Source organism: Hippocampus bargibanti, linkage group LG08 (assembly GCF_051943395.1).
Source record: "Hippocampus bargibanti isolate YZ-2025 linkage group LG08, ASM5194339v1, whole genome shotgun sequence".
In the NCBI taxonomy this organism is placed as follows: domain Eukaryota; kingdom Metazoa; phylum Chordata; class Actinopteri; order Syngnathiformes; family Syngnathidae; genus Hippocampus; species Hippocampus bargibanti.
In genome coordinates, this window is record NC_142741.1 from 2,644,036 (window position 1) to 2,667,405 (window position 23,370).

Consider the following 23,370-nt stretch of genomic DNA (forward strand, 5'->3'; position numbering starts at 1 on the left):
ACTAGATGAGTAACAAGAAAGCATCTTCTTCGAATCTGAACTCTCTGAAGCCATTGTTTTGATTCTGGAGCAAGACAGTTTGTGAAGGGGTATCCTGGTGTGACGTCACAAACAAGGGGGCGGGACTTTCTGAAGCTGCCCAGTTCCGAGCTCATTTTGTGGCAGATTTGGGACACTAAGTCATTTTCATTGGTGTTTTGCATTTGACTAAAAATATCAGCCTGCATGTTTTGGGTATTTTAGATGCTATCAAACGTTTCACTTAGGAAACAAAAAAATCGGTGTCGGTTGTCCTTTAAGGTTTAAAATAACCTCTGATAAAACATTAATTTTAACAGTACCAAAATGCATAGCATGTCCACTTACCAAAACAACAAATTAACACCTGAGCAGTTTCTTTTTAAGGCGCACCTGTGTATAACGCGCAGTGAGACCTCAACTTACAAACACCTTAACTTACAAACTTTTCGTCTTACAAACGTCAAATTTATGAAAATTAAACCTTATAATAAGCACTATTTTCATAATACACACCCACCACGGCTGGCGGAGTGATCTTCGGCGGAAGCACACGACCGAACAGCACCAGCGGTTAAGTTACCAACAGTCCTTATGGAAGGTGACTCTCCTTCCATAAGCCATCAACTACCATCAAAAAGGTAAATAAAACTTTATTTTACAGCAGTTTATTTCTTTAATTACAGTCGTCATGTAAAGCGCCTCTCTTTCCAAACAGCAATTCCCTTTGACCTCCAACGCTATTCCATCAAGCTATAAATGACCATCACAAATGTAAATAAAGTGACTTTATGATACAATGCAGTGTATTTCTTTCATGACAATACAATAGCACATTTATTATACATAGAATAAGGTATGTTGTGTGGTTTTAAGGCTTATTTAGTTGAAAACTATATTTTATGGAAACCCGGGAACGGATTATTCCCATTTTAATGGTTTCCTATGGGATTTTTTTTTTTAGATACACACTTTCCGCCTTACACACTCTGTCTGGGAACCAATTAAGTTCGTAAGTTGAGGTCTCACTGTACACGGTTTTTGTTATACACGTTTTTGAGGAAAATGAAGGTTTTTGGGTGCGTCCTATACAGCGTAAAATACGATAATATTCCACCTAATGACGACCAGAGTGTATCAGCACTCACTATTAGTATAAAGTTAATTTATGAGGTGTTTGCTAGGTGCTCATGTGTACGTATGTTGTTGGTCACGGGTTCACTCACAGAGCTTTATAGTCCACTACACACTCCTGCCGGCCCTCCCGGCTCTTATCAGAAAGCCTTACTCCATTAGTGCCATGCCCGAGCATGGGAGGGGAGATCCGTGCTAATCTTCCTGTTAAGAATGTACCAGATGGGCCAGGTGGAGGATGACGAGGAGGGGGGGGGGGGGGGCAGCGTTCGCTCTATCTTCCACAACCCCGGCACCGTGTGGTGGAGACGGCTCGCTCACACCAGCTCTCCTCCACTTCCTTGACTTTTCGCCTCCCCGCAGCCTCATCCCCCGCGTACACTCACACACATACAGTGATACCTCGATTTACGAACCCCTTGGTTTACGAACTTTTCGGTTTACGAACGTTACATTTATGAAAATTTTACCTTGGCATACGAACTATTTTTCGGGATACACACGGAGCTGCCACAATGAGTGATGTGTCATTCGTGAATGAGCCCGCTCTCCGAACAAGAAAATAGCAGCCGGCTAGTTTTGGTCCTCTAATCCCCGCCCCCAGTCGTCGGTTAAAGCTACGTGATTGGTCAAGAACGCAGCGGTGAAGGGGGGTGGGGTTTACAGATGACAGAGAGAGTGACAAAATGGATAGAAAACAGCGAAATTTGGACTCGTTTCCACTTTGATAGTTCAAAGGCAGAGTGTAGACTGCAAGGTTAAAATTCCCATCAATCAGGCTCCACAAATAACCCGCACTAGCCATCAGTTCAATTGAAATGAAAAGACAAGCAAGGGAATCAGCTATTAATGATGTTTCTAGTGTGTCTGCTTGCATCTGTTGTTGTTGCAATATCACAACTTCCAAGATATACAACCCAGAACTCCTTGAGACACTTTATACAAAAAGCTATCCATTCCATCAAGCCATCAACGACCATCACAAACGTAAATAAAATGACTTTATTATACAGTACAGTTTATTTCTTTAATTATAATACCATAGCACATTTATTATACATAAAATAAGGTATATTTTGTGTAGTTTTAAGCCTTAGAAAATTAGAAAGTAGAAAAATATGTTTTATGGGGATCTATATATATATACCTAAAATATATTTTGTGTAGTTTTAAGGGTTAAGTTTTAAGGCTTAGAAAATTATGTTTTATTGGGACCTGGGAACGGATTATTCTCATTTTAATGGTTTCCTATGGGAAATTAATTTTTGGGATACACACTTTTCGCCTTACACACTGTCTGGGAACCAATTAAGTCCGTAAGCCAAGGTATCACTGTATTTCCGCTTATCAATACTGTAACATGTGTATTTAATATGATTTTGTGGATCTCAGCTGATATCAAAATCAATTTATAGTGGTCAAAGATGTGATTTAATATGATTAATATCAATCGTGTGTCATTTATTATCACAATCCTTGGTACCTGGTGTAATTTATTTATTTATATTTTACTTTATGTTCCTTCTGGGTTGAGTGAACGCAGAAAAAATATCCTGTGACTGTAAAGTGTCCTTGAGAGTTTTTAAATGCGCTTATAAATCAAATGTATTATTATTATTATTATTATTATTATTATTATTATTATTATACACACGCCAGGCAGGAATATAGGTTACCCATCTGTCCGAAACGCGCTGCCCCTCCTTTTGTGGTTTAATTAAAAACCGCAATGCCGTTCATTTCAAACTTTCAGCTTTATTCGAGACCCCCGACGTTGACGTTATGAACGCGGTGCTAAGAACTCAGTGTGTGAGCGAATACCGCCAGTGGAATGTCAGAGCTCAATCCGTCTTTTAAATTGAGTCGCGGAGGTAGTGAACTTAATAAGAAAAATGACTTTGACTGGGAAACTAAATGTAATGGATCTTATGAAAGCAAAATGCGCTGTCAGCACATTTGTTTTCATTATTGTTCATTTTCTTTCTTTGTCACTTAAAGGACAACCGACACCATGTTTTTGTTTCCTAACTGACATCAGAAAAACGTTTTATAGCATCTAAAATACCCAAAACACACAGTATGATATTTTTAGTCAAATGCAAAACACCAATAAAAATGAGTCCCAAAACGACTACAAAATGACCTCGGAGATGCCGAGTTTCAGAAGGCCCCACCCCCTTGTTCGTGACATCACGCCAAGACGTCTTGCCTTGTTCTAGAATCAAAACAACGGCTTCAGATCCGGAGACGATGCTTTCTTGTTACTCATCCAATTATGAATATGATTCAAATAGTTCTGAAGAGGAAAGCATAAATGTTTGCAATCCATTAAAGGAGTCCTCCCATATCAATTCGAGCTGTCAATGACAGCAATGTAGCGTCCCAGAAAATGGACAAGATGGCGCTCAAACTCCGTTGGAAATGGGCTGATTTGTCTGCTGGGAATTTGTGTCAACTAGTATCAAATAGTAGTCTTGGTGCAACACACAACGATTCACCATCGCGTTATTTATGTGTAATTTCGCCATCAAAACGGATTAACATGATGTTTTCAGACCAAACAAAGTACCCAAAATGCATTGTGTGTCTCTTTCTCGGTCAGGAGCGTTCCCTCCGTGACGTCACGTCAGGAATCGTCACCAACTCGAAAACAAGACTTCCTGAATATTCAGTGCGAGTCTTAAAACGTAAAATACAGCTAAATACGGTACAATCTTTGTAAAATGCGCTCAGTAGAAGTCATTTAAAGTGATTTTACAAATTATGGACGCAACTTGTCCGGAGGTGTCGGTTGTTCTTTAAAGTGGGTGTCTTGCGGTGAAAAGCGGTTCTGTTGGGACTCACCGCAGCCCTGCTCATCACTGTTGTCTCTGCAGTCGTCGTGGCCATTGCATACAGACCAAAGAGGCACGCAGCGGTAGTTGGTCTTGCAGTCAAATTCAGTGTGGTTATCACATCGATACGCCGGGCCCACTTTGTGAGAGAAAAAAATATTCAAAATGTTATATAGGATGCAGTTTATAAATAATAATAATAATAATAATAATAATAATAATAATAATAATAATAATAATAATAATAATACATTTCATTTCGGAGCGCCTTTCAAAACGCTCAAGGACACTTTACAGTCACAGGATATTTTTTTTGTGCAGGTGAGCAGCGGCAGCCACATGCGCCAGCGTTCACTCAACCCGGAAGTTCTTTCATTATTAGAATGAATAAACAAACCTATAAATAAATACATAAATATATATAAAGAAACAAATACATACATGAATACATATATAAATACATAAATAAATACATATAAAGAAACAAATAAATACATAAACAAATACTTAAATAAATACATGCATAAATACATATATAGATCCATATATAACTACATAAATAAATACATAAATATCTGTCTCTCTCTCTTAGCAGTTCATCGAAGTCGAAGATGACAAAATATATATAAACAAACAAATACATATATAAATACATAAATAAATACATACATAAATACAGAAGATATATATAAACAAACAAAAAATACATCAACAAATACATACATGAATATCTAAATACATATTTAAATACATATATAAATACATAAACAAATAGATATATAAATACATAAATAAATACATAAATATATATAAACAAACAAATACATATATAAATACATAAATAAATACATACATAAACACAGAGATATATATATAAACAAACAAAAAATATATCAACAAATACATACATAAATATCTAAATACATATTTAAATACATATATAAATACATAAACAAATAGATATATACATAAATAAATACATAAATATATATAAACAAACAAATACATACATAAATACATATATGAATACATAAATACATACATATATAAATACAGAAATATATATAAACAAATACATTCATAAATACATATATAAATACAAAAATAAATACATAAATATATATAAACTACCAAATACATACATCAATACATATATAAATACATAAATACATACATATATAAATACATAAATATATAAACAAACAAACAAATATATGAAGAAATACTTACATAAATCCATAAATACAGAAATATATATAAACAAACAAATACATTCATAAATACATATATAAATACAAAAATAAATACATAAATATATATAAACAAACAAATACATACATAAATACATACATAAATACATATATAAATACATAAATATACAAACAAACAAACAAATATATGAAGAAATACGTACATAAATACAGAAATATATATAAACAAACAAATACATTCATAAATACATATATAAATACAAAAATAAATACATACATAAATACATACATAAATACATAAATATATAAACAAACAAACAAATACATGAACAAATACTCAACGCATAAATATATATAAACAAACAAATACATATATAAATACATTAAAAAACCATAAATAAATACATAAATACATATATATAAAAAAACAAATAAATACATAAACAAACACTTAAATAAATACATCTATAAATACTTAAATAAATACATGAATATACATAAATCAATGCATAAATAAATACATAAATATATATCACGAAACAAATAAATACATAAATACATAAATATATATAAACAAACAACCAAATAAACACATAAACAAACCCATAAATACATCCATACATAAATTATTTTTATAAAGAAGAAAGGTCAAAGTTCACTTACTGCACTCCTCCAGAGGCTCGTCGGAGTTATCCCCACAGTCATCGTCGGCATCACATTTCCAATTTTTCGGGATGCAGCGTCCGTTGCGGCATTTGAACTGTCCGGGATGGCACGTCCGGGCGGAACAATGGGAAGGCTCTTCATCGGAGCGATCGCCGCAGTCATCCTCGCCGTCGCACTGCCACGACTCGGGGATGCACTGCTTATTGGAGCACTGCCATTGGTGAGGTTCGCACTGGTGTGTCGCTGGGAAAGGTAACCATGGTGACGTTTCAATAACACTCGGTGGAAAATGGCCATTTTTTTAAAAACTCATTCACTTTGCAAAAATGTTTTTTTTCGTCAATGGATGCGACAGTTTTGTGTTTGCTTTCAACGTTTCGCTTGGAGTAGACGTGTACATTCCACCATGACCCTCAGATCCTCTTCTTCCCTCCACGTTTGTGTTCCCCCCTGCCCGTCTCAGCACGATGAGGGACAGAGATTTCAGCTGCTCTATCCCCAAATTCGTAAACATTCAAATCCCATCTCAAAAGCAACCTATTTAAAATCCCATTTTCTGTGTAGCTCTTTCTCTTGTTTCTATTTATAATTGTAATCTTATTTATTGTATTCTATTTATAATTGTATTTTATTTTATTTTATTTATTATTGTATCTACGCTTTTCTGTGACTGTAAAGTTTCCTTAAGAGCTTTTAAAGGCGCTTGAAATAAAATGTATCAATATTATTATTATGATTATTATTTATTATGATGTCCCAGATCCACTGGTGAAAAGGATGCGTTGATCCTCTGCTCTTTCATCTAGAACTGCTTCATGTAACAAATCGGGTACAGAAAGTGCTTAAGAATGAATGCCTCTCTGTGTCTTTGTGTTGTCATATTATTTATTTAGTTTTTAGATATATATATATATAATTTCTAAGCGCCTTTCAAAACTCTCAAGGTCACTTTCAAGTCACAGGATAAATTTTTCTGCGGGTGAGCAGCGGTAGTCACACGCGCGAAAGTAGCTCAAATAGATAGAAATCTAGCTAGCTAGCTAATAGAGAGCTAATAGCTATCTAGATAGATAGCCATATAGCTAATAAGATAGCTATCTAGATAGCTAGCAAGCAAGCCAGACAGCTAATAGCTAGCTAGATAGCCACCCAGACAGCTAACAGATAGCTAATAGATAATACATAGCAAAATAACTAGCTAGCAGGCTAGCTTTGACTTCAAGATGGCGCCGCGAGAGTGGCTGCCTTTCCAGCAGCTCCTGTATTGTATTTTTTTCTACTTCTTTCTTTCCTTTCCTTTTGAATGAGTTAAAAATAACATTTCCCGACTAACCACACAAGACGGGATCTTCATCTGAGCCATCGTGGCAGTCCCGCTTGCCGTTGCATAGAAAGTGCGGACTGGTGCAATTGCCGTCGTCGCACTGAAACTGTCCGAGCCGACATTGGCGTGCGAGGCAAGTCGAGGGTTCATCCGAGCCGTCTCTGCAGTCCCTTTGACTGTCACATTTCCACCAGATGGGAATACACCTGTTGACGACGCAATATTTGAAGACCTTTTCGGACAATTTGTGTGGAGACGAGATATCAGGACAAACCGTTCATTATCGGTGCATCTGTACTGCGTGCTGCTACACATGGGAAGGCATCTGGTCACACCTCCTATTTGCGTTGGCAGGAAATGGTCAGGACACTCGCAGGTGTGTTCCTGCCCTCCATGACGGATGAGGCAAAGGTGAGTGCAGCCTCCATTGTTCACAGCGCAGGGATTGTTTACTACCAGAGGAAGATTTACGAGAAGAAGTGCAAACGGTTTCATTTTACAATCGCTAGACAAATACAAAATCTAAAACCTGCACTTAAAGGACAACCGACACCATTTTTTTTGTTTCCTAACTGACATCAGAAAAACGTTTTATAGCATCTAAAATACCCAAAACACGCAGGCTGATATTTTTAGTCAAATGCAAAACACCAAGAAAAATGACTTAAAGTGGCTCAAAACTGCCACAAAATGAGCTAGAAACAGGGGAGTTTCAGAAAGACATCACGCCAGGATACTCCTTCACAAACTGCCTTGCTCCAGAATCAAAACAATGGCTTCAGAGAGTTCAGATTCGGAGAACATGCTTTGTTGTTATCATCCATTTATGAATATGATTCAAATAGTTCTGAAGAGGAAAGCATAAATGTTTGCAATCGATTAAAGAAGTCCTTCCGTATCAATTCGAGCCGTCTGGACTCCGATGTACCGCCCAGAAAATGCACAAGATGGCGCCCTAGATCCGTTGGAAATGGGCTGATTTGTCCGCTGGGAATTTGTGTCAACTAGTATCAAATAGTAGTCTTGGTGCAACACACAACGATTCACCATCGCGTTATTTATGTGTTTTCCTTCTAATTTCGCCATCAACACGATGTTTTCAGACCAAACAAAGTACCCAAAATGCATTGTGTGTCGCTTTCTCGGTCAGGGGCGTTCCCTCCGTGACGTCACGCTAGGCATCGTCATCAACTCCAAAACAAGACTTCCTGAATATTCAGCGCGAGTCTTAAAACGTAAAATATAGCTATATGCCGTGGAATCTTTGTAAACTACGCTCAGTAGAAGTGATTTAAAGTGATTTTACAAAAAATGGACGCAACTTGGCATTTTCGTGTTTATTATGTTTGTTAAAGTGATTATAAGTGCCTTGCATGCTCAGTCCGAGAGGACAGTAATTTCATCTGTCATGCATATTAGTCATATTTCACAATAAAGCTGACTTTGTCCGGCGGTGTCGGTTGTCCTTTAAATCTAAGTCAATAACCACACAAGCGGTTTGGAGGAGGAGTCACAGTTGAACTCACCAATAGGCTGGCGGTAAGGATGGCACACATGAATATCAAAGGGTCTATGTGTGGTGTTGACCAGAACCTGGCGATCAGAACCATCATATTTATTGCCTTTTTCCACCGTTCGTGTGTTCCAATCCGTCCAATAAACCGTGTCCTCGAACACGGTCAAAGCAAACGGATGAGGCAAAACGCCGTTGTACACCGTATGTCTGTGGTGACCATCCAGATCCGTGTATCTGAAATATTGGGTTGGATGAATAGAAGTTTCCATGTTTGAATTACGAGGGAGAAAAGAATGTGGGACTTACTCGATGTAGTTCAAATGTGCGTCGGACCAGTAGAGCTTGTCATTTGTATAATCGATGGTAAGCCCATTGGGCCATTCGATCTTGGTGGTGATGACCGCCATTTTGTTCGTTCCGTCCATTCCAACTCGGCCGATGAAGGCTTTGGCACCCCAGTCGGTCCAGTAAACATACCTAAGGAGAGTTAAAAATCTGGATTAGAATGCAAAATAGGACAATCAAGCCATGTTTTTAGAGTTTTTTTTCATGTTTGGATTCTACATTAGAGAAGTAGGGAGTGAAGACTGGAAGAATGATGAGGGAGTGACTGCTAACACTCTGGCTAGCTTATAATAATAATAATGATCATAATAGTGGCGGTGGAGATGACGATAACGATAACGATTACGATGACAATGACGATAACGACAACGACAACGATTACGCTAACGATAACAATTCCGATTATGATTACAATGACGATAACGCTAAAACGATAATACGATTACGATAGCGCTTGCGATACCGATAGCGATTGCGATTGCGATTACGATAACGATAACGATAACGATAAGATATGATAATAATAATAATAATAATAATAATAATAATAATAATAATAATAATACATTTGATTTCTAATCGCCTTTCAAAACTCTCACGGACACTTTACAGTCACGTGAAAATCGATGAAAAGGTTTCTTCAGGCGTCATCTGTACTTCTTTGAAGGTGTCGCTTACTTATCCAACAGGCTTCGTCAGCGAACTATTTTTTTTGCTGGTAGTTTTGGCTATATATATATATATATATATATATATATATATATATATATCCCTACTGTCCAGATGTGGCGGTGCCAGACTCTGCTATGATAGGTCCCTGCTCTTAGGTTGACGGGAGCAGAGGACTATTCCCTGCGGCTACACTGATTACTTCTATTGTCCTGCCTGAGTATGGGGTCTACGACTGGCCTGATTGCCCCGTTTGCTGTGGTATCACCTCATCACCATAACTAAGCCGATGTGTCCTAAGAAGTCTGTTGTAATAACGATCCAAATTAAACCTCGCCCCACCATGGCGATTTAGTGAAGGGTTGCTGTTTTATGAAAATAGCTTCTTTTACTCCCCTTTCAAACCATCTATTTTCTTTCGCTAAGATTTTAACCTCACCGTTGTCAAATGAGTGGTTGCTAGCTTTTAGATGCATACGTACAGAAGATTGAGGCCCACTAGTATTATCCCTGTGATGTTGAGAAAGCCGATCCATTGGTCAGACTCAAAAATGACCCTTTCTTCTACTCACCCATGTTTAGGATGCAATACGATGGCTCTGGGGTTCTCAAAGCAGTAAGTGTTATTGGCATCGACGCAGTGTTGGGCCAGTTTTTTCACAAATCGACCATCCAATTCAGATACTTGAAGGCAATCGATGAAACTATCAACCCAGTAGAGTTTCCTGGCAATCCAGTCGATCGCAAGGCCCTCTCCATGCAGAACTCCGTTGACCACCACTTCTCTGTTGCTGCCGTTGAAGGACATCCTTTCAATTACTCTGCGGCTAACGTCGATCCAATATAAGCGCTTATCCACGCGGTCAAAATCCATGGCCACCACACTGTTCAAACCCTGGAGTATCAGCGAGTAGTCCTGGCCGTCCGTGGACAGGTTCCTGAGGTAGTAACGGTTGCTGAAGATGAGGTAAGGTGAGATGTTGCTGTTCTGGCGGCATCTGCGCATATCCGGCTCTCGGAGGAAACCCCGTGCGCATTTGCAGACGTACGAGCCCACCGTGTTCTCGCACACTTGGCTGCATACGCTCGGGGTCTCTGCGCATTCGTTGACATCGTCGCACGTGGTTCCGTCCGACATGAGGCGGTAGCCGGGACGACAGGTGCAGATGAAGCTGGTGGGTGTGTCTGAACAATTGTGGTCGCAGCGATGGATGGATGGGACTGTGCACTCGTTGATACCTGGAATATACAAGCGTCAGAAAGAAAATATTATGCAGGAGAGCTGCGGTGGTCAAAATATGTTCTTTTAAAGGACAACCAACACCATTTTTTTGTTTCCTAACTGACATCAGAAAAACGTTTTTTAGCATCTAAAATACTCAAAACACGCAGGTTGATATTTATAGTCAAATGCAAAACACTAATAAAAATGACTTAAAGTGTCCCAAAACTGCCACTAATGATCTCAAAACTGGAGGGATTCAGAAAGTCCCGCCCCCTTGTTCGTGACGTCACGCCAGGATACTCCTTCACAAACTGCCTTGCTCCAGAATCAAAACAATGGCTTCAGATTTAGAGACGATGCTTTCTTGTTACACATCCAGTTATCAATATGATTAATATGACAAACATACAAATAAATAAATAAATAAATAAATATTATAATAATGAAATTACTAAATAAAGAATCAAATACATAAATAATCAAAGAAATAAATAGCTAGCTAGCTAGATATGTCACGATCTGGTTGGCAACCAACGGGTGGCGCTGTCGGACCCGCCTGCACCTGCACAGGTGTTGGTCGTTCCGATCAGTGGCAGTTAAAAGGACTCCCGGCACAACCATTCCGTGTCGGGTCATTGAATGTGTTTGCTGTTTCACCCTGTCAGGTTTGTTTCATCTTGGGAGATTTTTACTCATGGTTTTCTTTAATACTTTGTACTTTTCTGTTCGGATGACTTTGATGTTCCTGCTGACTTTATTTTAATACAATTTGTCAAATACAACCTGCTGCTCCCTCCTGTCTGCTTATTTGGGATCCACAACCATCACCACCTCGCAAACCGTGACAAGATAGCTACTTTCGGGTTGAGTGAACGCTGGCGCGTGTGGCTGCCGCTGCTGACTGTAAAGTGACCTTGAGAGTTTCGAAAGGCGCTTATAAATGAAATGTGTTATTATCACAGAACAGTAAATCTTCATCAAACTTACCGCATCCTTTCTCATCACTGTTGTCAGAACAGTCGTCATCCCGGTTGCACACCTGGTTTAGCTGAACACAGTGTCCATTGTCACATTTGAACTCTCCCGGTGGGCACGTGGGCGGGGGGGTGCGGCACATGTGCTCCAGTTCATCCGACTCGTCACCGCAATCGTTGTCCCCGTCGCAGACAAAATCCTGCGACACGCATCGTCCGTTCTGGCAGGTGAACTGGTGCTGTTGGCACGGCTGATAAGTGCAACCTTGTTCGTCGCTGCTGTCGCCGCAGTCGTTTCGCCTGTCGCACCTGATTTAGAAAAACAGAGTGGTTGATGGAAAACGACTTTATGATACAGTATAGTTTATTTCTTTAATTATAATACCGTAGCACATTTATTATACGTAAAATAAGGTATATTTTGTGTAGTTTTAAGGCTTAGAAAATTTAGAAAGTAGAAAATTATGTTTTATGGGGACCTTGGAACGGATTAGTCACATTTTCATGGTTTCCTATGGGAAATTAATTTTTGGGATACACACTTTTTTGCCTTACACACTCTCTAATCATACTGTGTTTTGTACAACTGCCACCATTTCAATCTCAGATAACTCCAGACCCATATAACTTAGGAATTAACTCTTTTTTTCATATGAAAGAAGAGAATCTAAGGTTTTTAACGCTGTATTGAATGTTTATGTAGACAGTACAGTTTATTTCTTTAATTATAATACCATAGCATATTTATTATACATAAAATAAGGTATATTTTGTGTAGTTTTAAGGCTTAGAAAATTTAGAAAGTAGAAAATTATGTTTTATGGGGACCTTGGAACGGATTAGTCACATTTTCATGGTTTCCTATGGGAAATTAATTTTTGGGATACACACTTTTTTGCCTTACACACTCTCTAATCATACTGTGTTTTGTACAACTGCCACCATTTCAATCTCAGATAACTCCAGACCCATATAACTTAGGAATTAACTCTTTTTTTCATATGAAAGAAGAGAATCTAAGGTTTTTAACGCTGTATTGAATGTTTATGTAGACAGTACAGTTTATTTCTTTAATTATAATACCATAGCACATTTATTATAAATAAAATAAAGTATATTTTGTGTAGTTTTAAGGCTTAGAAAATTTAGAAAGTAGAAAATTATGTTTTATGGGGACCTGGGAACGGATTATTCTCATTTAAATGGTTTCCTATGGGAAATTCAATTTTGGGATACACACTTTTCACCTTACACACTCTGTCTGGGAACCAATTAAGTTCGTAAGCCAAGGTATCACTGTATTTGTTGTAACCTGTAGGAGCTACGTATGCAGAGGCCGTTGCTGCAGGTGAACTCGTTGACCCCACAGGATCTCCGCGAGCAGTTCTGATGCTCATCCAGCGCATCGGTGCAGTCAGCGTCTCCGTCACACAGCCAGTCTTGAGGAATGCACTTGCGCTGAGGTGGTTGGTTGTTTGAGCAGGTGAACTCTGTGCTTGAACATGTGCGGTTGGCTGGATGCAATCAGAGAGAGTTGATTAAGGAAAAGGCCACAGTGTTGATCCAGGTGTCACAATCCGAACATTCCTAACTATATTTCAAAAAACATTCAGCTGTGACTTGCCATTTTTTTTACACGTCTAGCACCAAAATGCAGAAATGTGGAAGATCTGAGTGAAGGGCAAAATGAAACTGATGATAAATTGGCTTACGAACTTAATTGGTTCCCAAACAGAGTGTGTAAGGCGAAAAGTGTGTATCCCAAAAAATTATTTCCCATAGGAAACCATTAAAATGACAATAATCCGTTCCCAAGTCCCCATAAAACATAATTTTCTACTTTCTAATTTTCTAAGTCTTAAAACTACACAAAATATATCTTATTTTATGTATAATATATGTACTATGGTATTATCATTAAAGAAATAAACTGTACTGTATAATAAAGTTGTTTTATTTACCTTTGTGATGGTCGTTGATGGCTTAATGGAATGGAGTGGCCGGCTTGGATGAGGAACGTAACCTTCTTCTTTCACCATCTTGAGGAATGATCATATGTAGGTGCTTTCTCTGCGATAATTTTACCTAGTTCCTCATCAATTGTGTTCTATTTAGCTGGGTTGATAGCTTTTAGCATCAAGTGTACAAATAGCTTGTGCGGGTTATTTGTGGAGCCTGATTGATGAGATATTTTAACCTTGCAGTCTACACTCTGCCTTTGAACTATCAAAGTTGAAAAGAGACCAAATTTCACTGTTTTCTATCCATTTTCTCACTCTCTGTCGTCTGCCTGTCTCTTCAATGTTTAAACCACGCCCCCTTACTTCTGCGTTCTTGACCAATCACGTGGCTTTAACCGAAGACTGGGGGCGGGGAATAGAGGACAAAAAAAAATGCAAACGACACATCACTCATTGTGGCAGCACCATGTGTATCCCGAACAATAGTTCACATTCCAAGGTAAAATGTCCATAAATTTAACGTTCGTAAGCCAAGGGGTTCGTAAACCGAGGTATCACTGTAGTATGGTGCATACCGCAATTGTGCCGTTGGTCTTCATCGCTCATGTCACCGCAGTCGTTGTCTCCGTCACAGATCCAGGACGAGGCGATGCACCTGCCATCATCACAACGGAACTGATCTGCGTTGCAAGTCCTGGCTAACGTGGCTACAAAGACAAAATACATACACAATTTCAGATATGCGATCAAAATAAGTCTTGTGTGTCGAAATATCATATTTTTTGGTACTTTTAGTTCATCCTTTCCAACCCACGGCTCAAAAAAAATATATAAAAAGAACTGCTATTTATTTATTTGTTTTTTTTGTGTATTTATATATTTATTAATTAGTTTATTTATTGTGTTTCTATATTGATTAAAGTAATTAATTAATTAAACTATTTATTTATGTATCGATATTGATTACATTAATGAATTAATTAAACTGTATTTATGGATTAATCAATTTATGAATTTATTGATTATTTATTTGTTTATTTTTAATCTGCAGATATGGAAATCCATGGATGCTGAATTACAACTTGGCAGGGCGCAGAAAAAAATGTAAAAAGAACTGTTATTTATGTATTAATGAAGGGAAAAGCCGAAAGGAAAATAAGAATGTATTAATTAATTTATTTATTTATTTATTTATTTATTTATTTATTTATGTAGTATTTTATGTATTTATTTATGTTGTTATTTATGTGTTTATTTGTGTATTTGTTTATGTATTTATTTATGTACTTATTTGTGTATTTATTTATTTACTTTAATATTTGTTTCTTTGTTTGTTTGTTTTTATACATAAATGAATTGATTTATTTATTTATGTATCTATCTATCTATTTATTTATTTATTTATTTATTTATTTATTTATGTCGTTTTTATGTATTTATTTATGTCATTATTTATGCATTTGTGTATTTATTTATGCATTTAGTTATGTATTTATTTATGTAGTTATCTATGTATTTATTTGTGTATTTATTTATTTACTTTAATATTTGTTTCTTTGTTTGTTTGTTTTTATACATAAATGAATTGATGTATTTATTTATGTATCTATCTATCTATCTATCTATCTATCTATCTATCTATCTATCTATCTATCTATCTATCTATCTATCTATCTATCTATCTATCTATTTATTTATTTATTTATTTATTTATTTATGTCGTTTTTATGTATTTATTTATGTCATTATTTATGCATTTATTTATACATTTGTGTATTTATTTATGCATTTAGTTATGTATTTCTTTATGTAGTTATCTATGTATTTATTTGTGTATTTATTTATTTACTTTAATATTTGTTTCTTTGTTTGTTTTTATACATAAATGAATTGATTTATTTATTTATGTATATATTGATTTATTTATTTATGTCGTTTTTATGTATTTATTTATGTCATTATTTATGCATTTATTTATGCATTTGTGTATTTATTTATGCATTTAGTTATGTATTTCTTTATGTAGTTATCTATGTATTTATTTGTGTATTTATTTATTTACTTTAATATTTGTTTCTTTGTTTGTTTGTTTTTATACATAAATGAATTGATTTATTTATTTATGTATCTATCTATTTATTTATTTATTTATGTCGTTTTTATGTATTTATTTATGTCATTATTTATGCATTTACTTATGCATTTGTGTATTTATTTATGCATTTAGTTATGTATTTCTTTATGTAGTTATCTATGTATTTATTTGTGTATTTATTTATTTACTTTAATATTTGTTTCTTTGTTTGTTTTTATACATAAATGAATTGATTTATTTATTTATGTATCTATTTATTTATTTATTTATTTATTTATTTATGTATTTATTTATGTATTTATTTATGTCGTTTTTATGTATTTATTTATGTCATTATTTATGCATTTATTTATGCATTTAGTTATGTATTTATTTATGTAGTCATCTATGTATTTATTTGTGTATTTATTTATTTATTTTAATATTTGTTTGTTTGTGTTTTTATATATTAATTAATTGATTGATTTATTGTGTCTTTACATATTTATTTAATATATTTATTTATTTTGTTTAGGATGAATGACTATTTTTATTGTTTATGCATATGTTTATTTTTAATCTACGGATTTGGAAATTCATGGATGCTGAATTACAATTTGGTAGAGGTTGCCCGCTTTGAACAATCTTTTTTTTTTTTTTTTTTTTGCTTTTATTTCCCGAAAAAAACTGATTTTGTCCATGTGAGGATTCTGGCTAAGAACCAGAATATGTATTTTCTTATAAAACACATTTTTGTCATTCGCCGCTACTCCCGTTAATGATAAATTTGGCGATCTAACACTGCCCTGGAGTTAAAAAAAACAACAACTGTCAAAATAACCCTGCTAAGTCCACATTCCAATGCACGGCGAGCTATCTAAACAAAAGCCGACGTGAAGCTGTGTAACCCCCCACAGGACAAAAGGAGGTTGAATTGAAGGGGGGTGCGCCACAGTAGAAATCTAACGCATAATGGGAGGCCTGGGCTGACCACCTCGTCAACAAAGAGATACACCCTCTCCACTGCATCACTCACCGCTTCTTAGATGGGCGGACAGGCACAAATGCGTTTGGGGGGAGGGGCACGTGATGGTGGTGAGTTCAGGCACACAAGGCCAGCAAAGGCCATTTAAAGGACAACCGACATCTCCGGACAAGTTGTGTCCATAATTTGTAAAATGGCTTCAAATGACTTCTACTGAGCGGATTTTAATAAGATTCCACAGCATATAGCGATATTTTACGTTTTAAGACTCGTGCTGAATATTCCGGAAGTCTTGTTTTTGAGTTGGTGACGAGTCCGAACGTGACGTCACTGAAGGAACGCCCCTGACCGAAAAAAAAGGACACATTGTAGCAGCCCTTCCATCACGTCAATGCTTGTTTGGTCTGAAAACCTCGTGTTGCACCAGAAAGAGCCAGAAGAGGGCGTCCAAGCTCCATGTAATAAAAATATCATACTGCATGTTTTGGGTATTTTAGATGCTATAAAACGTTTGTCTGATATCAGTTAGGAAACAAAAAAGTGACGTCGGTTGTCCTTTAAGCCATTCGGAGTAAAATAAAAAAAAGAGTTGTGTGACACTCACTGCAGGAAAGGGGTTCATCAGAACCATTAGCACAATCGGCCCCGCCGTCACAGTACCAGTGGGCGGGGATGCAACGGCCGCTGGAACAACGGAACTCGGTTTGGGAACATGTGGATGTAGCTAGGTGGGAAAATGGGAAAGATTATGATGACATCAGTCGACTCAGTTCACTCAACCCCAGAAGTAACACGCACACATTTAACTCAGAATTCTGACTTTTAACTCAGAATTCCGACTTTTAACTCAGAATTCCGACTTCTGACTCAGAATTCCGACCTTTAACTCAGAATTCCGACTTTTAACTCAGAATTCCGACCTCTAACTCAGAATTCCGACCTTTAACTCAGAATTCCGACCTTAAACTCAGAATTCTGACTTTTAACTCAGAATTCTAATCTTTAACTCAGAATTCTGACTTTTAACTCAGAATTCAGACATTTAACTCAGAATTCCGACTTTGAACACAGAATTCCGACCTCTAACTAGGAATTCCGAGCTTTAACTCAGAATTCCGACTTCTAATTCAGAATTCCGACTTCTAATTCAGAATTCCGACTTTTAATTCAGAATTCCGACTTCCACCTCAAAATTCCGACTTTTAATTCAGAATTCCGACTTCCAACTCAAAATTCCGACTTTTAACTCAGAATTCCGACTTTTAACTCAGAACTCCAACTTTTAACTCAGAATTCCGACTTTTAACTCAGAATTCTGACCTTTAACTCAGAATTCCGACCTTTAACTCAGAATTCCGACCTTAAACTCAGAATTCCTACTTTGAACTCAGAATTCCGACCTTTAACTCAGAATTCCGACTTTTAACTCAGAATTCCGACTTTTAACTCAAAATTCCAACTTTTAATTCAGAGTTCCGACTTCCAACTCAAAATTCCGACTTTTAACTCAGAATTCCGACTTTTAACTCAGAACTCCGACTTTTAACTCAGAATTCCGACTTTAAACTCAGAATTCCGACCTTAAACTCAGAATTCTGACTTTTAACTCAAAATCCCGACTTTTAACTCAGAATTCAGACCTTTAACTCATAATTCCGACTTTTAACTAAGAATTCTGACCTTAAACTCAGAATTCCGACCTTTAACTCAGAATTCCGACTTCTAACTCAGAATTCCAACTTTTAACTCCTAATTCCGACTTAACTCCGAATTCTGACTTGGTCGTAAATCGAAATCCATTCAAAATGTTGAATAGAGACTCGGTGCGGGCTCATCTTTTGAAAAAAAAAAAAAAAAAAAAGGCTTTTGGGTGCGCTTTATACCCCGAATAAATACGGTAGTTGGTGTTGAACTCACCACAGTGCGTCGGACTCTCGTCACTCATATCTCCGCAGTCATTGTCTCCATCGCACAAGTATGAACGTGGGATGCAAATGTTGGTCGACTGACATTTGGTGTGTTCCGGTTGGCAGGTTCTCTCAGCTAAATTGTCAAAAAAAAGTATCAGTGTGCAGAAAAAAGTACGATACTCATTTTTGATTTAGTGTATAGAGGTTGGAGTGCATTCCTGAAATTGAGCCCAAAAACTGAAAATGTTTTACAGATTTGTGTGATTACAATACAATACATTTATATAGCACTTTAAAGGACAACCGACGCAATTTTTTTGTTTCCTAACTGACAACAGAAAAACGTTTTATAGCATCTAAAATACCCAAAACACGCAGGCTGATATTTTTAGTCAAATGCAAAACGGCAATAAAAATGAGTTAAAGTGTCCCAAAACTACTTCAAAATGATCCCAGAAATTGCGAGTTTCAGAAGGTCCCGCGCCCCCTTGTTCGTGACGTCGCGCCAGGACGTCTTGCCTTGCTCTAGAATCAAAACAATGGCTTCAGATTCAGAGAATATGCTTTCTTCTTACTCATCCAGTTATGAATATGATTCAAATAGTTCTGAAGAGGAAAGCATAAATGTTTGCAATCGATTAAAGGAGTCCTCCCATATCAATTCGAGCCGTCAATGACAGCAAGGTAGCGTCCCGGAAAATGCACAAGATGGCGCCCAAGCGCCGTTGGAAATGGGCTGATTTGTATGCTGGGAATTTGTGTCAACTAGTATCAAATAGTCGTCTTGGTGCAACACACAATGATTCAAAATCGCGTTATTTATGTTTTCCTTCTAATTTCGCCATCAACACAGATCAACACGAAGTTTTCAAACCAAACAAAGTACCCAAAATGCATTGCGTGTCGCTTTCTCGGTCAGGGGCGTTCCCTCCGTGACGTCACGTCAGGCATCGTCATCAACTTGAAAACAAGACTTCATGAATGTTCAGCATGAGTCTTAAAACGTAAAATACAGCTAAATACAGTGGAATCTTTGTAAAATACGCTCAGTAGAAGTCATTTGAAGTATTTTTACAAATTATGGACACAATAATAAATAAACCGGAGGCATCGGTTGTCCCTTAACAACAGCAGCAACAAAGTGCTTAACATGGACAACTATCTTACACAGGAAAAATTAAAGCAGTCACAAAGATAGTAGAAAGCACCAGGCAGTAAAGCCAAGATAAAGAAATTGACTCACGGCAGTTTTGCTCATCCGAGGTGCCGTTGTCGTAGCAGTTATTGATTCCGTTGCAAACGTAATCCTTGGAAATGCAACGGCCGTTGTTGCAGGCGAACTCCGCGTTGGGATCGCACTGCCTGAAAAGACAACCGGCTTCGTCGCTGTTGTCGTCGCAGTCGTCGTAGTGGTCGCAGCGGTAGTGGTACGGCACGCAACGCCCGTTGCCGCAGGTGAACACCGTGGGGTCACATGTGTGGAAGGCTAATAAATGGAATATTTATTTGAGACTTTGAGTGAAACTGCACATACAGTAAAGTCTCGTTATATCGATATCGGATATATCGATAGTCCTGGTTATATCGATACTATTTCTATGCACGAACGGAGAAAATTACATGCAAACAGGGTCGGATATATCGATAGTCCCGGTTATATTTTTCGATATTTTTTCGGACTCCCTTGAATATCGATATAACGAGACTTTACTGTATTTATCGAATGTTCAGGTTACCTGACAAGGCTACAAACGATGACAGGAACTGAGAGACTGCATGCAAAGATTTGATTGGGATTAGTACTGATTTGTTACTAGGAAGAATGAAAAAATGATGCGTACACACCTACAAAGTTGAAGTCAGACTTGACTCCTGTGCAGCAATTATTGTCACAGGGAAAGAAAGAGCGTGTTAGGGAAAGAAGTAATACAGTGATACCTCATTTTACGAACTGCAAATGATTTTATGCATGATTTTAAGCGGTACATAATAAACACGAAAATGCTCATTCATATAACGCTTAAATATGGATGACATACAGCACAGATGAAATTACTGTCCTCTCGGACCCAGCGTGCAAGGCACTTGTAATGACTTGAACAAACATAATAAACACGAAAATGCAAACTAATATTTGTTAAAGTCATTATAAGTGCCTTGCACGCTGGGTCCGAGAGGACAGTAATTTCATCTGTGCCGTATGTCATGCATATTTAAGCGTTATATTAATTGGCACTTTCGTGTTTATTATGTTCGTTAAAGTCATTATAAGTGCCTTGCACGTTGGGTCCGAGAGGACAGTAATTTCATCTGTGCCGTATGTCATGCATATTTAAGCGTTATATTAATTGGCACTTTCGTGTTTATTATGTTCGTTAAAGTCATTATAAGTGCCTTGCACGTTGGGTCCGAGAGGACAGTAATTTCATCTGTGCCGTATGTCATGCATATTTAAGCGTTATATTAATTGGCACTTTCGTGTTTATTATGTTCGTTAAAGTCATTATAAGTGCCTTGCACGTTGGGTCCGAGAGGACAGTAATTTCATCTGTGCCGTATGTCATGCATATTTTAGCGTTATATTAATTGGCACTTTCGTGTTTATTATGTTCATTAAAGTCATTATAAGTGCCTTGCACGCTGGGTCCCAGAAGACAGTAATTTCATCTGTGCTGTCTGTCACGCATATTAGCATATTTGACAATAAAGCTGACTTTGACCTTGACTAATCAATATATACTGGCTGGCTAGCTGTTAGCTATCCAGCTGTCTGGCTGACTGGCTATCTAGCTGGCTAGCTGTTGGCTATCTGGCTATCTATTTGCTATTTATTTGCAATCCATTAGCTAGCTAGCTAGCAATTAGCTGTCTAGCTGACCGGCTGCTTTCCTGTTACTCATCCAGTTATGAATATGATTCACATAGTTCTGAAGATGAAAGCATAAATGCTTGCAATCGATTAAAGAAGTCCTCCCATATCAATTTGAGCCGTCAGGACTCCAATGTAGCGTCCCAGAAAATGTACAAGATGGCGCCCAAGCTCCGTTGGAAACGAGCTGATTTGTCTGTTGGGAATTTGTGTCAACTAGTATCAAATAGTAGTCTTGGTGCAACAAACAACGATTTACCATCGCGTTATTCATGTGTTTTCCTTCTAATTTCAACATCAACACGAAGTTTTCAGGCCAAACAAAGTACCCAAAATGCATTGTGTGTCGGTTTCTCGGTCAGGGGCGGTCCCTCTGTGACGTCACGTCAGGCATCGTCATCAACTCGAAAACAAGACTTCCTGAATATTCAGTGCGAGTCTTAAAACGTAAAATATAGCTCTATGCGGTGGAATCTTTGTAAAATACGCTTAGTAGAAGTCATTTGAAGTGATTTTACAAATTATGGACACAACTTGTCCGAGGTGTCGGTTGTCCTTTAAAGCTTATTAAGTAGAAAATGATGTTTTATGGGGACCTGGGAACGGATTATTCTCATTTTAATGGTTTCTTATGGGAAATAAATATTTGGAAGACAAACTTATGGCCTTACACACACTTTCTGGTAACCAATTAAGTTCGTAAGCTGAGGTATCATTGTACTTTGACGCCACAGCAAAGGAGATGAATTTGCAGACATAATCAAATAAGAGAGACAATGGGAAGACAAAAAATACAAAGTGACATATTTAAAGACATCCTTACCACAGACTCTTTCGAGCTCATCGCTGCCATCGCCGCAATCATTGTCATTGTCACACTTCCACTGGGCACGAATGCAGCGGCCATTCGAGCAGGTAAACTGACCAGGTTGGCAGCGGGTCCCGTTATCGAGGATGCAATGCTTATTGTCAGCCAGGTACCAGTGGTCTTCCGATGGACAGTGACACTCCGCTCCATTCGGCCCTAATGTAGTCACATTATATATTTTTTTCGGATTAATAATTCAACTGGAAAGATATAATCACGATACATTTCATTTCTCAGTGCCTTTCAAAACCGTCAAGGTCACTTTACAGTCACAGGATATGTTTTTCTGAGGGTGAGCAGCGGCAGCCACACGCGCCAGCGTTCACTCAACCTCAAAGAAAGCTAGCTAGCTAATAGATAGCTAGCTAGGTGTTCACTCAACCCGGAAGTAACTCAGATAGAAAGATAGCTAGCTAATAGATAGCTAACAGATAGCTAGCTAGATAACTGGCTAGATGAGACAGCTATACATCTATACTTAAAGGACAACCGACATCACTTTTTTGTTTCCGAACTGACATCAGAAAAACAATTTATAGCATCTAAAATACCCAAAACACGCAGGCTGATATTTTTTGTCAAATGCAAAACACCAATAAAAATGACTTAAAGTGTCCAAAATCTGCAAAAAATTGAGCTGCGAGTTGGGCAAAAGTCCCGCCCCCAGTTCGTGATGTCACGCCAAGACGTCTTGCCTTGCTCGCGAATCAAAACAATGACTTCAGATTCGGAGAATATGCTTTCTTGTTACACATCCAATTATGAATATGATTCAAATAGTTCTGAA

The 23,370-nt window shown here is 37.3% G+C and overlaps 1 protein-coding gene across 2 annotated transcripts in view; it reads right to left on the minus strand.

The window, feature by feature from the left end:
- Positions 1–23,370, minus strand: part of lrp2a (low density lipoprotein receptor-related protein 2a) — a 93,483-nt gene that overhangs the window by 20,428 nt on the left and 49,685 nt on the right. Inside the window, exons 44-59 of one of the 2 annotated variants that reach the window (XM_089002404.1) lie at positions 22,539–22,739; positions 20,692–20,718; positions 20,583–20,618; positions 20,090–20,332; positions 18,854–18,979; positions 17,541–17,660; positions 14,453–14,584; positions 13,229–13,430; positions 11,930–12,225; positions 10,290–10,956; positions 9,010–9,180; positions 8,714–8,937; positions 7,462–7,639; positions 7,197–7,393; positions 5,861–6,106; positions 3,997–4,125 (exon numbers count right to left, since the gene is read on the minus strand). In XM_089002404.1, coding sequence (XP_088858530.1) covers positions 3,997–4,125; positions 5,861–6,106; positions 7,197–7,393; positions 7,462–7,639; positions 8,714–8,937; positions 9,010–9,180; positions 10,290–10,956; positions 11,930–12,225; positions 13,229–13,430; positions 14,453–14,584; positions 17,541–17,660; positions 18,854–18,979; positions 20,090–20,332; positions 20,583–20,618; positions 20,692–20,718; positions 22,539–22,739 — 3,195 coding nt within the window. The remainder of the gene's footprint in view (positions 1–3,996; positions 4,126–5,860; positions 6,107–7,196; positions 7,394–7,461; positions 7,640–8,713; positions 8,938–9,009; positions 9,181–10,289; positions 10,957–11,929; positions 12,226–13,228; positions 13,431–14,452; positions 14,585–17,540; positions 17,661–18,853; positions 18,980–20,089; positions 20,333–20,582; positions 20,619–20,691; positions 20,719–22,538; positions 22,740–23,370) is intronic. The other variant, XM_089002405.1, reaches the window with a different exon arrangement.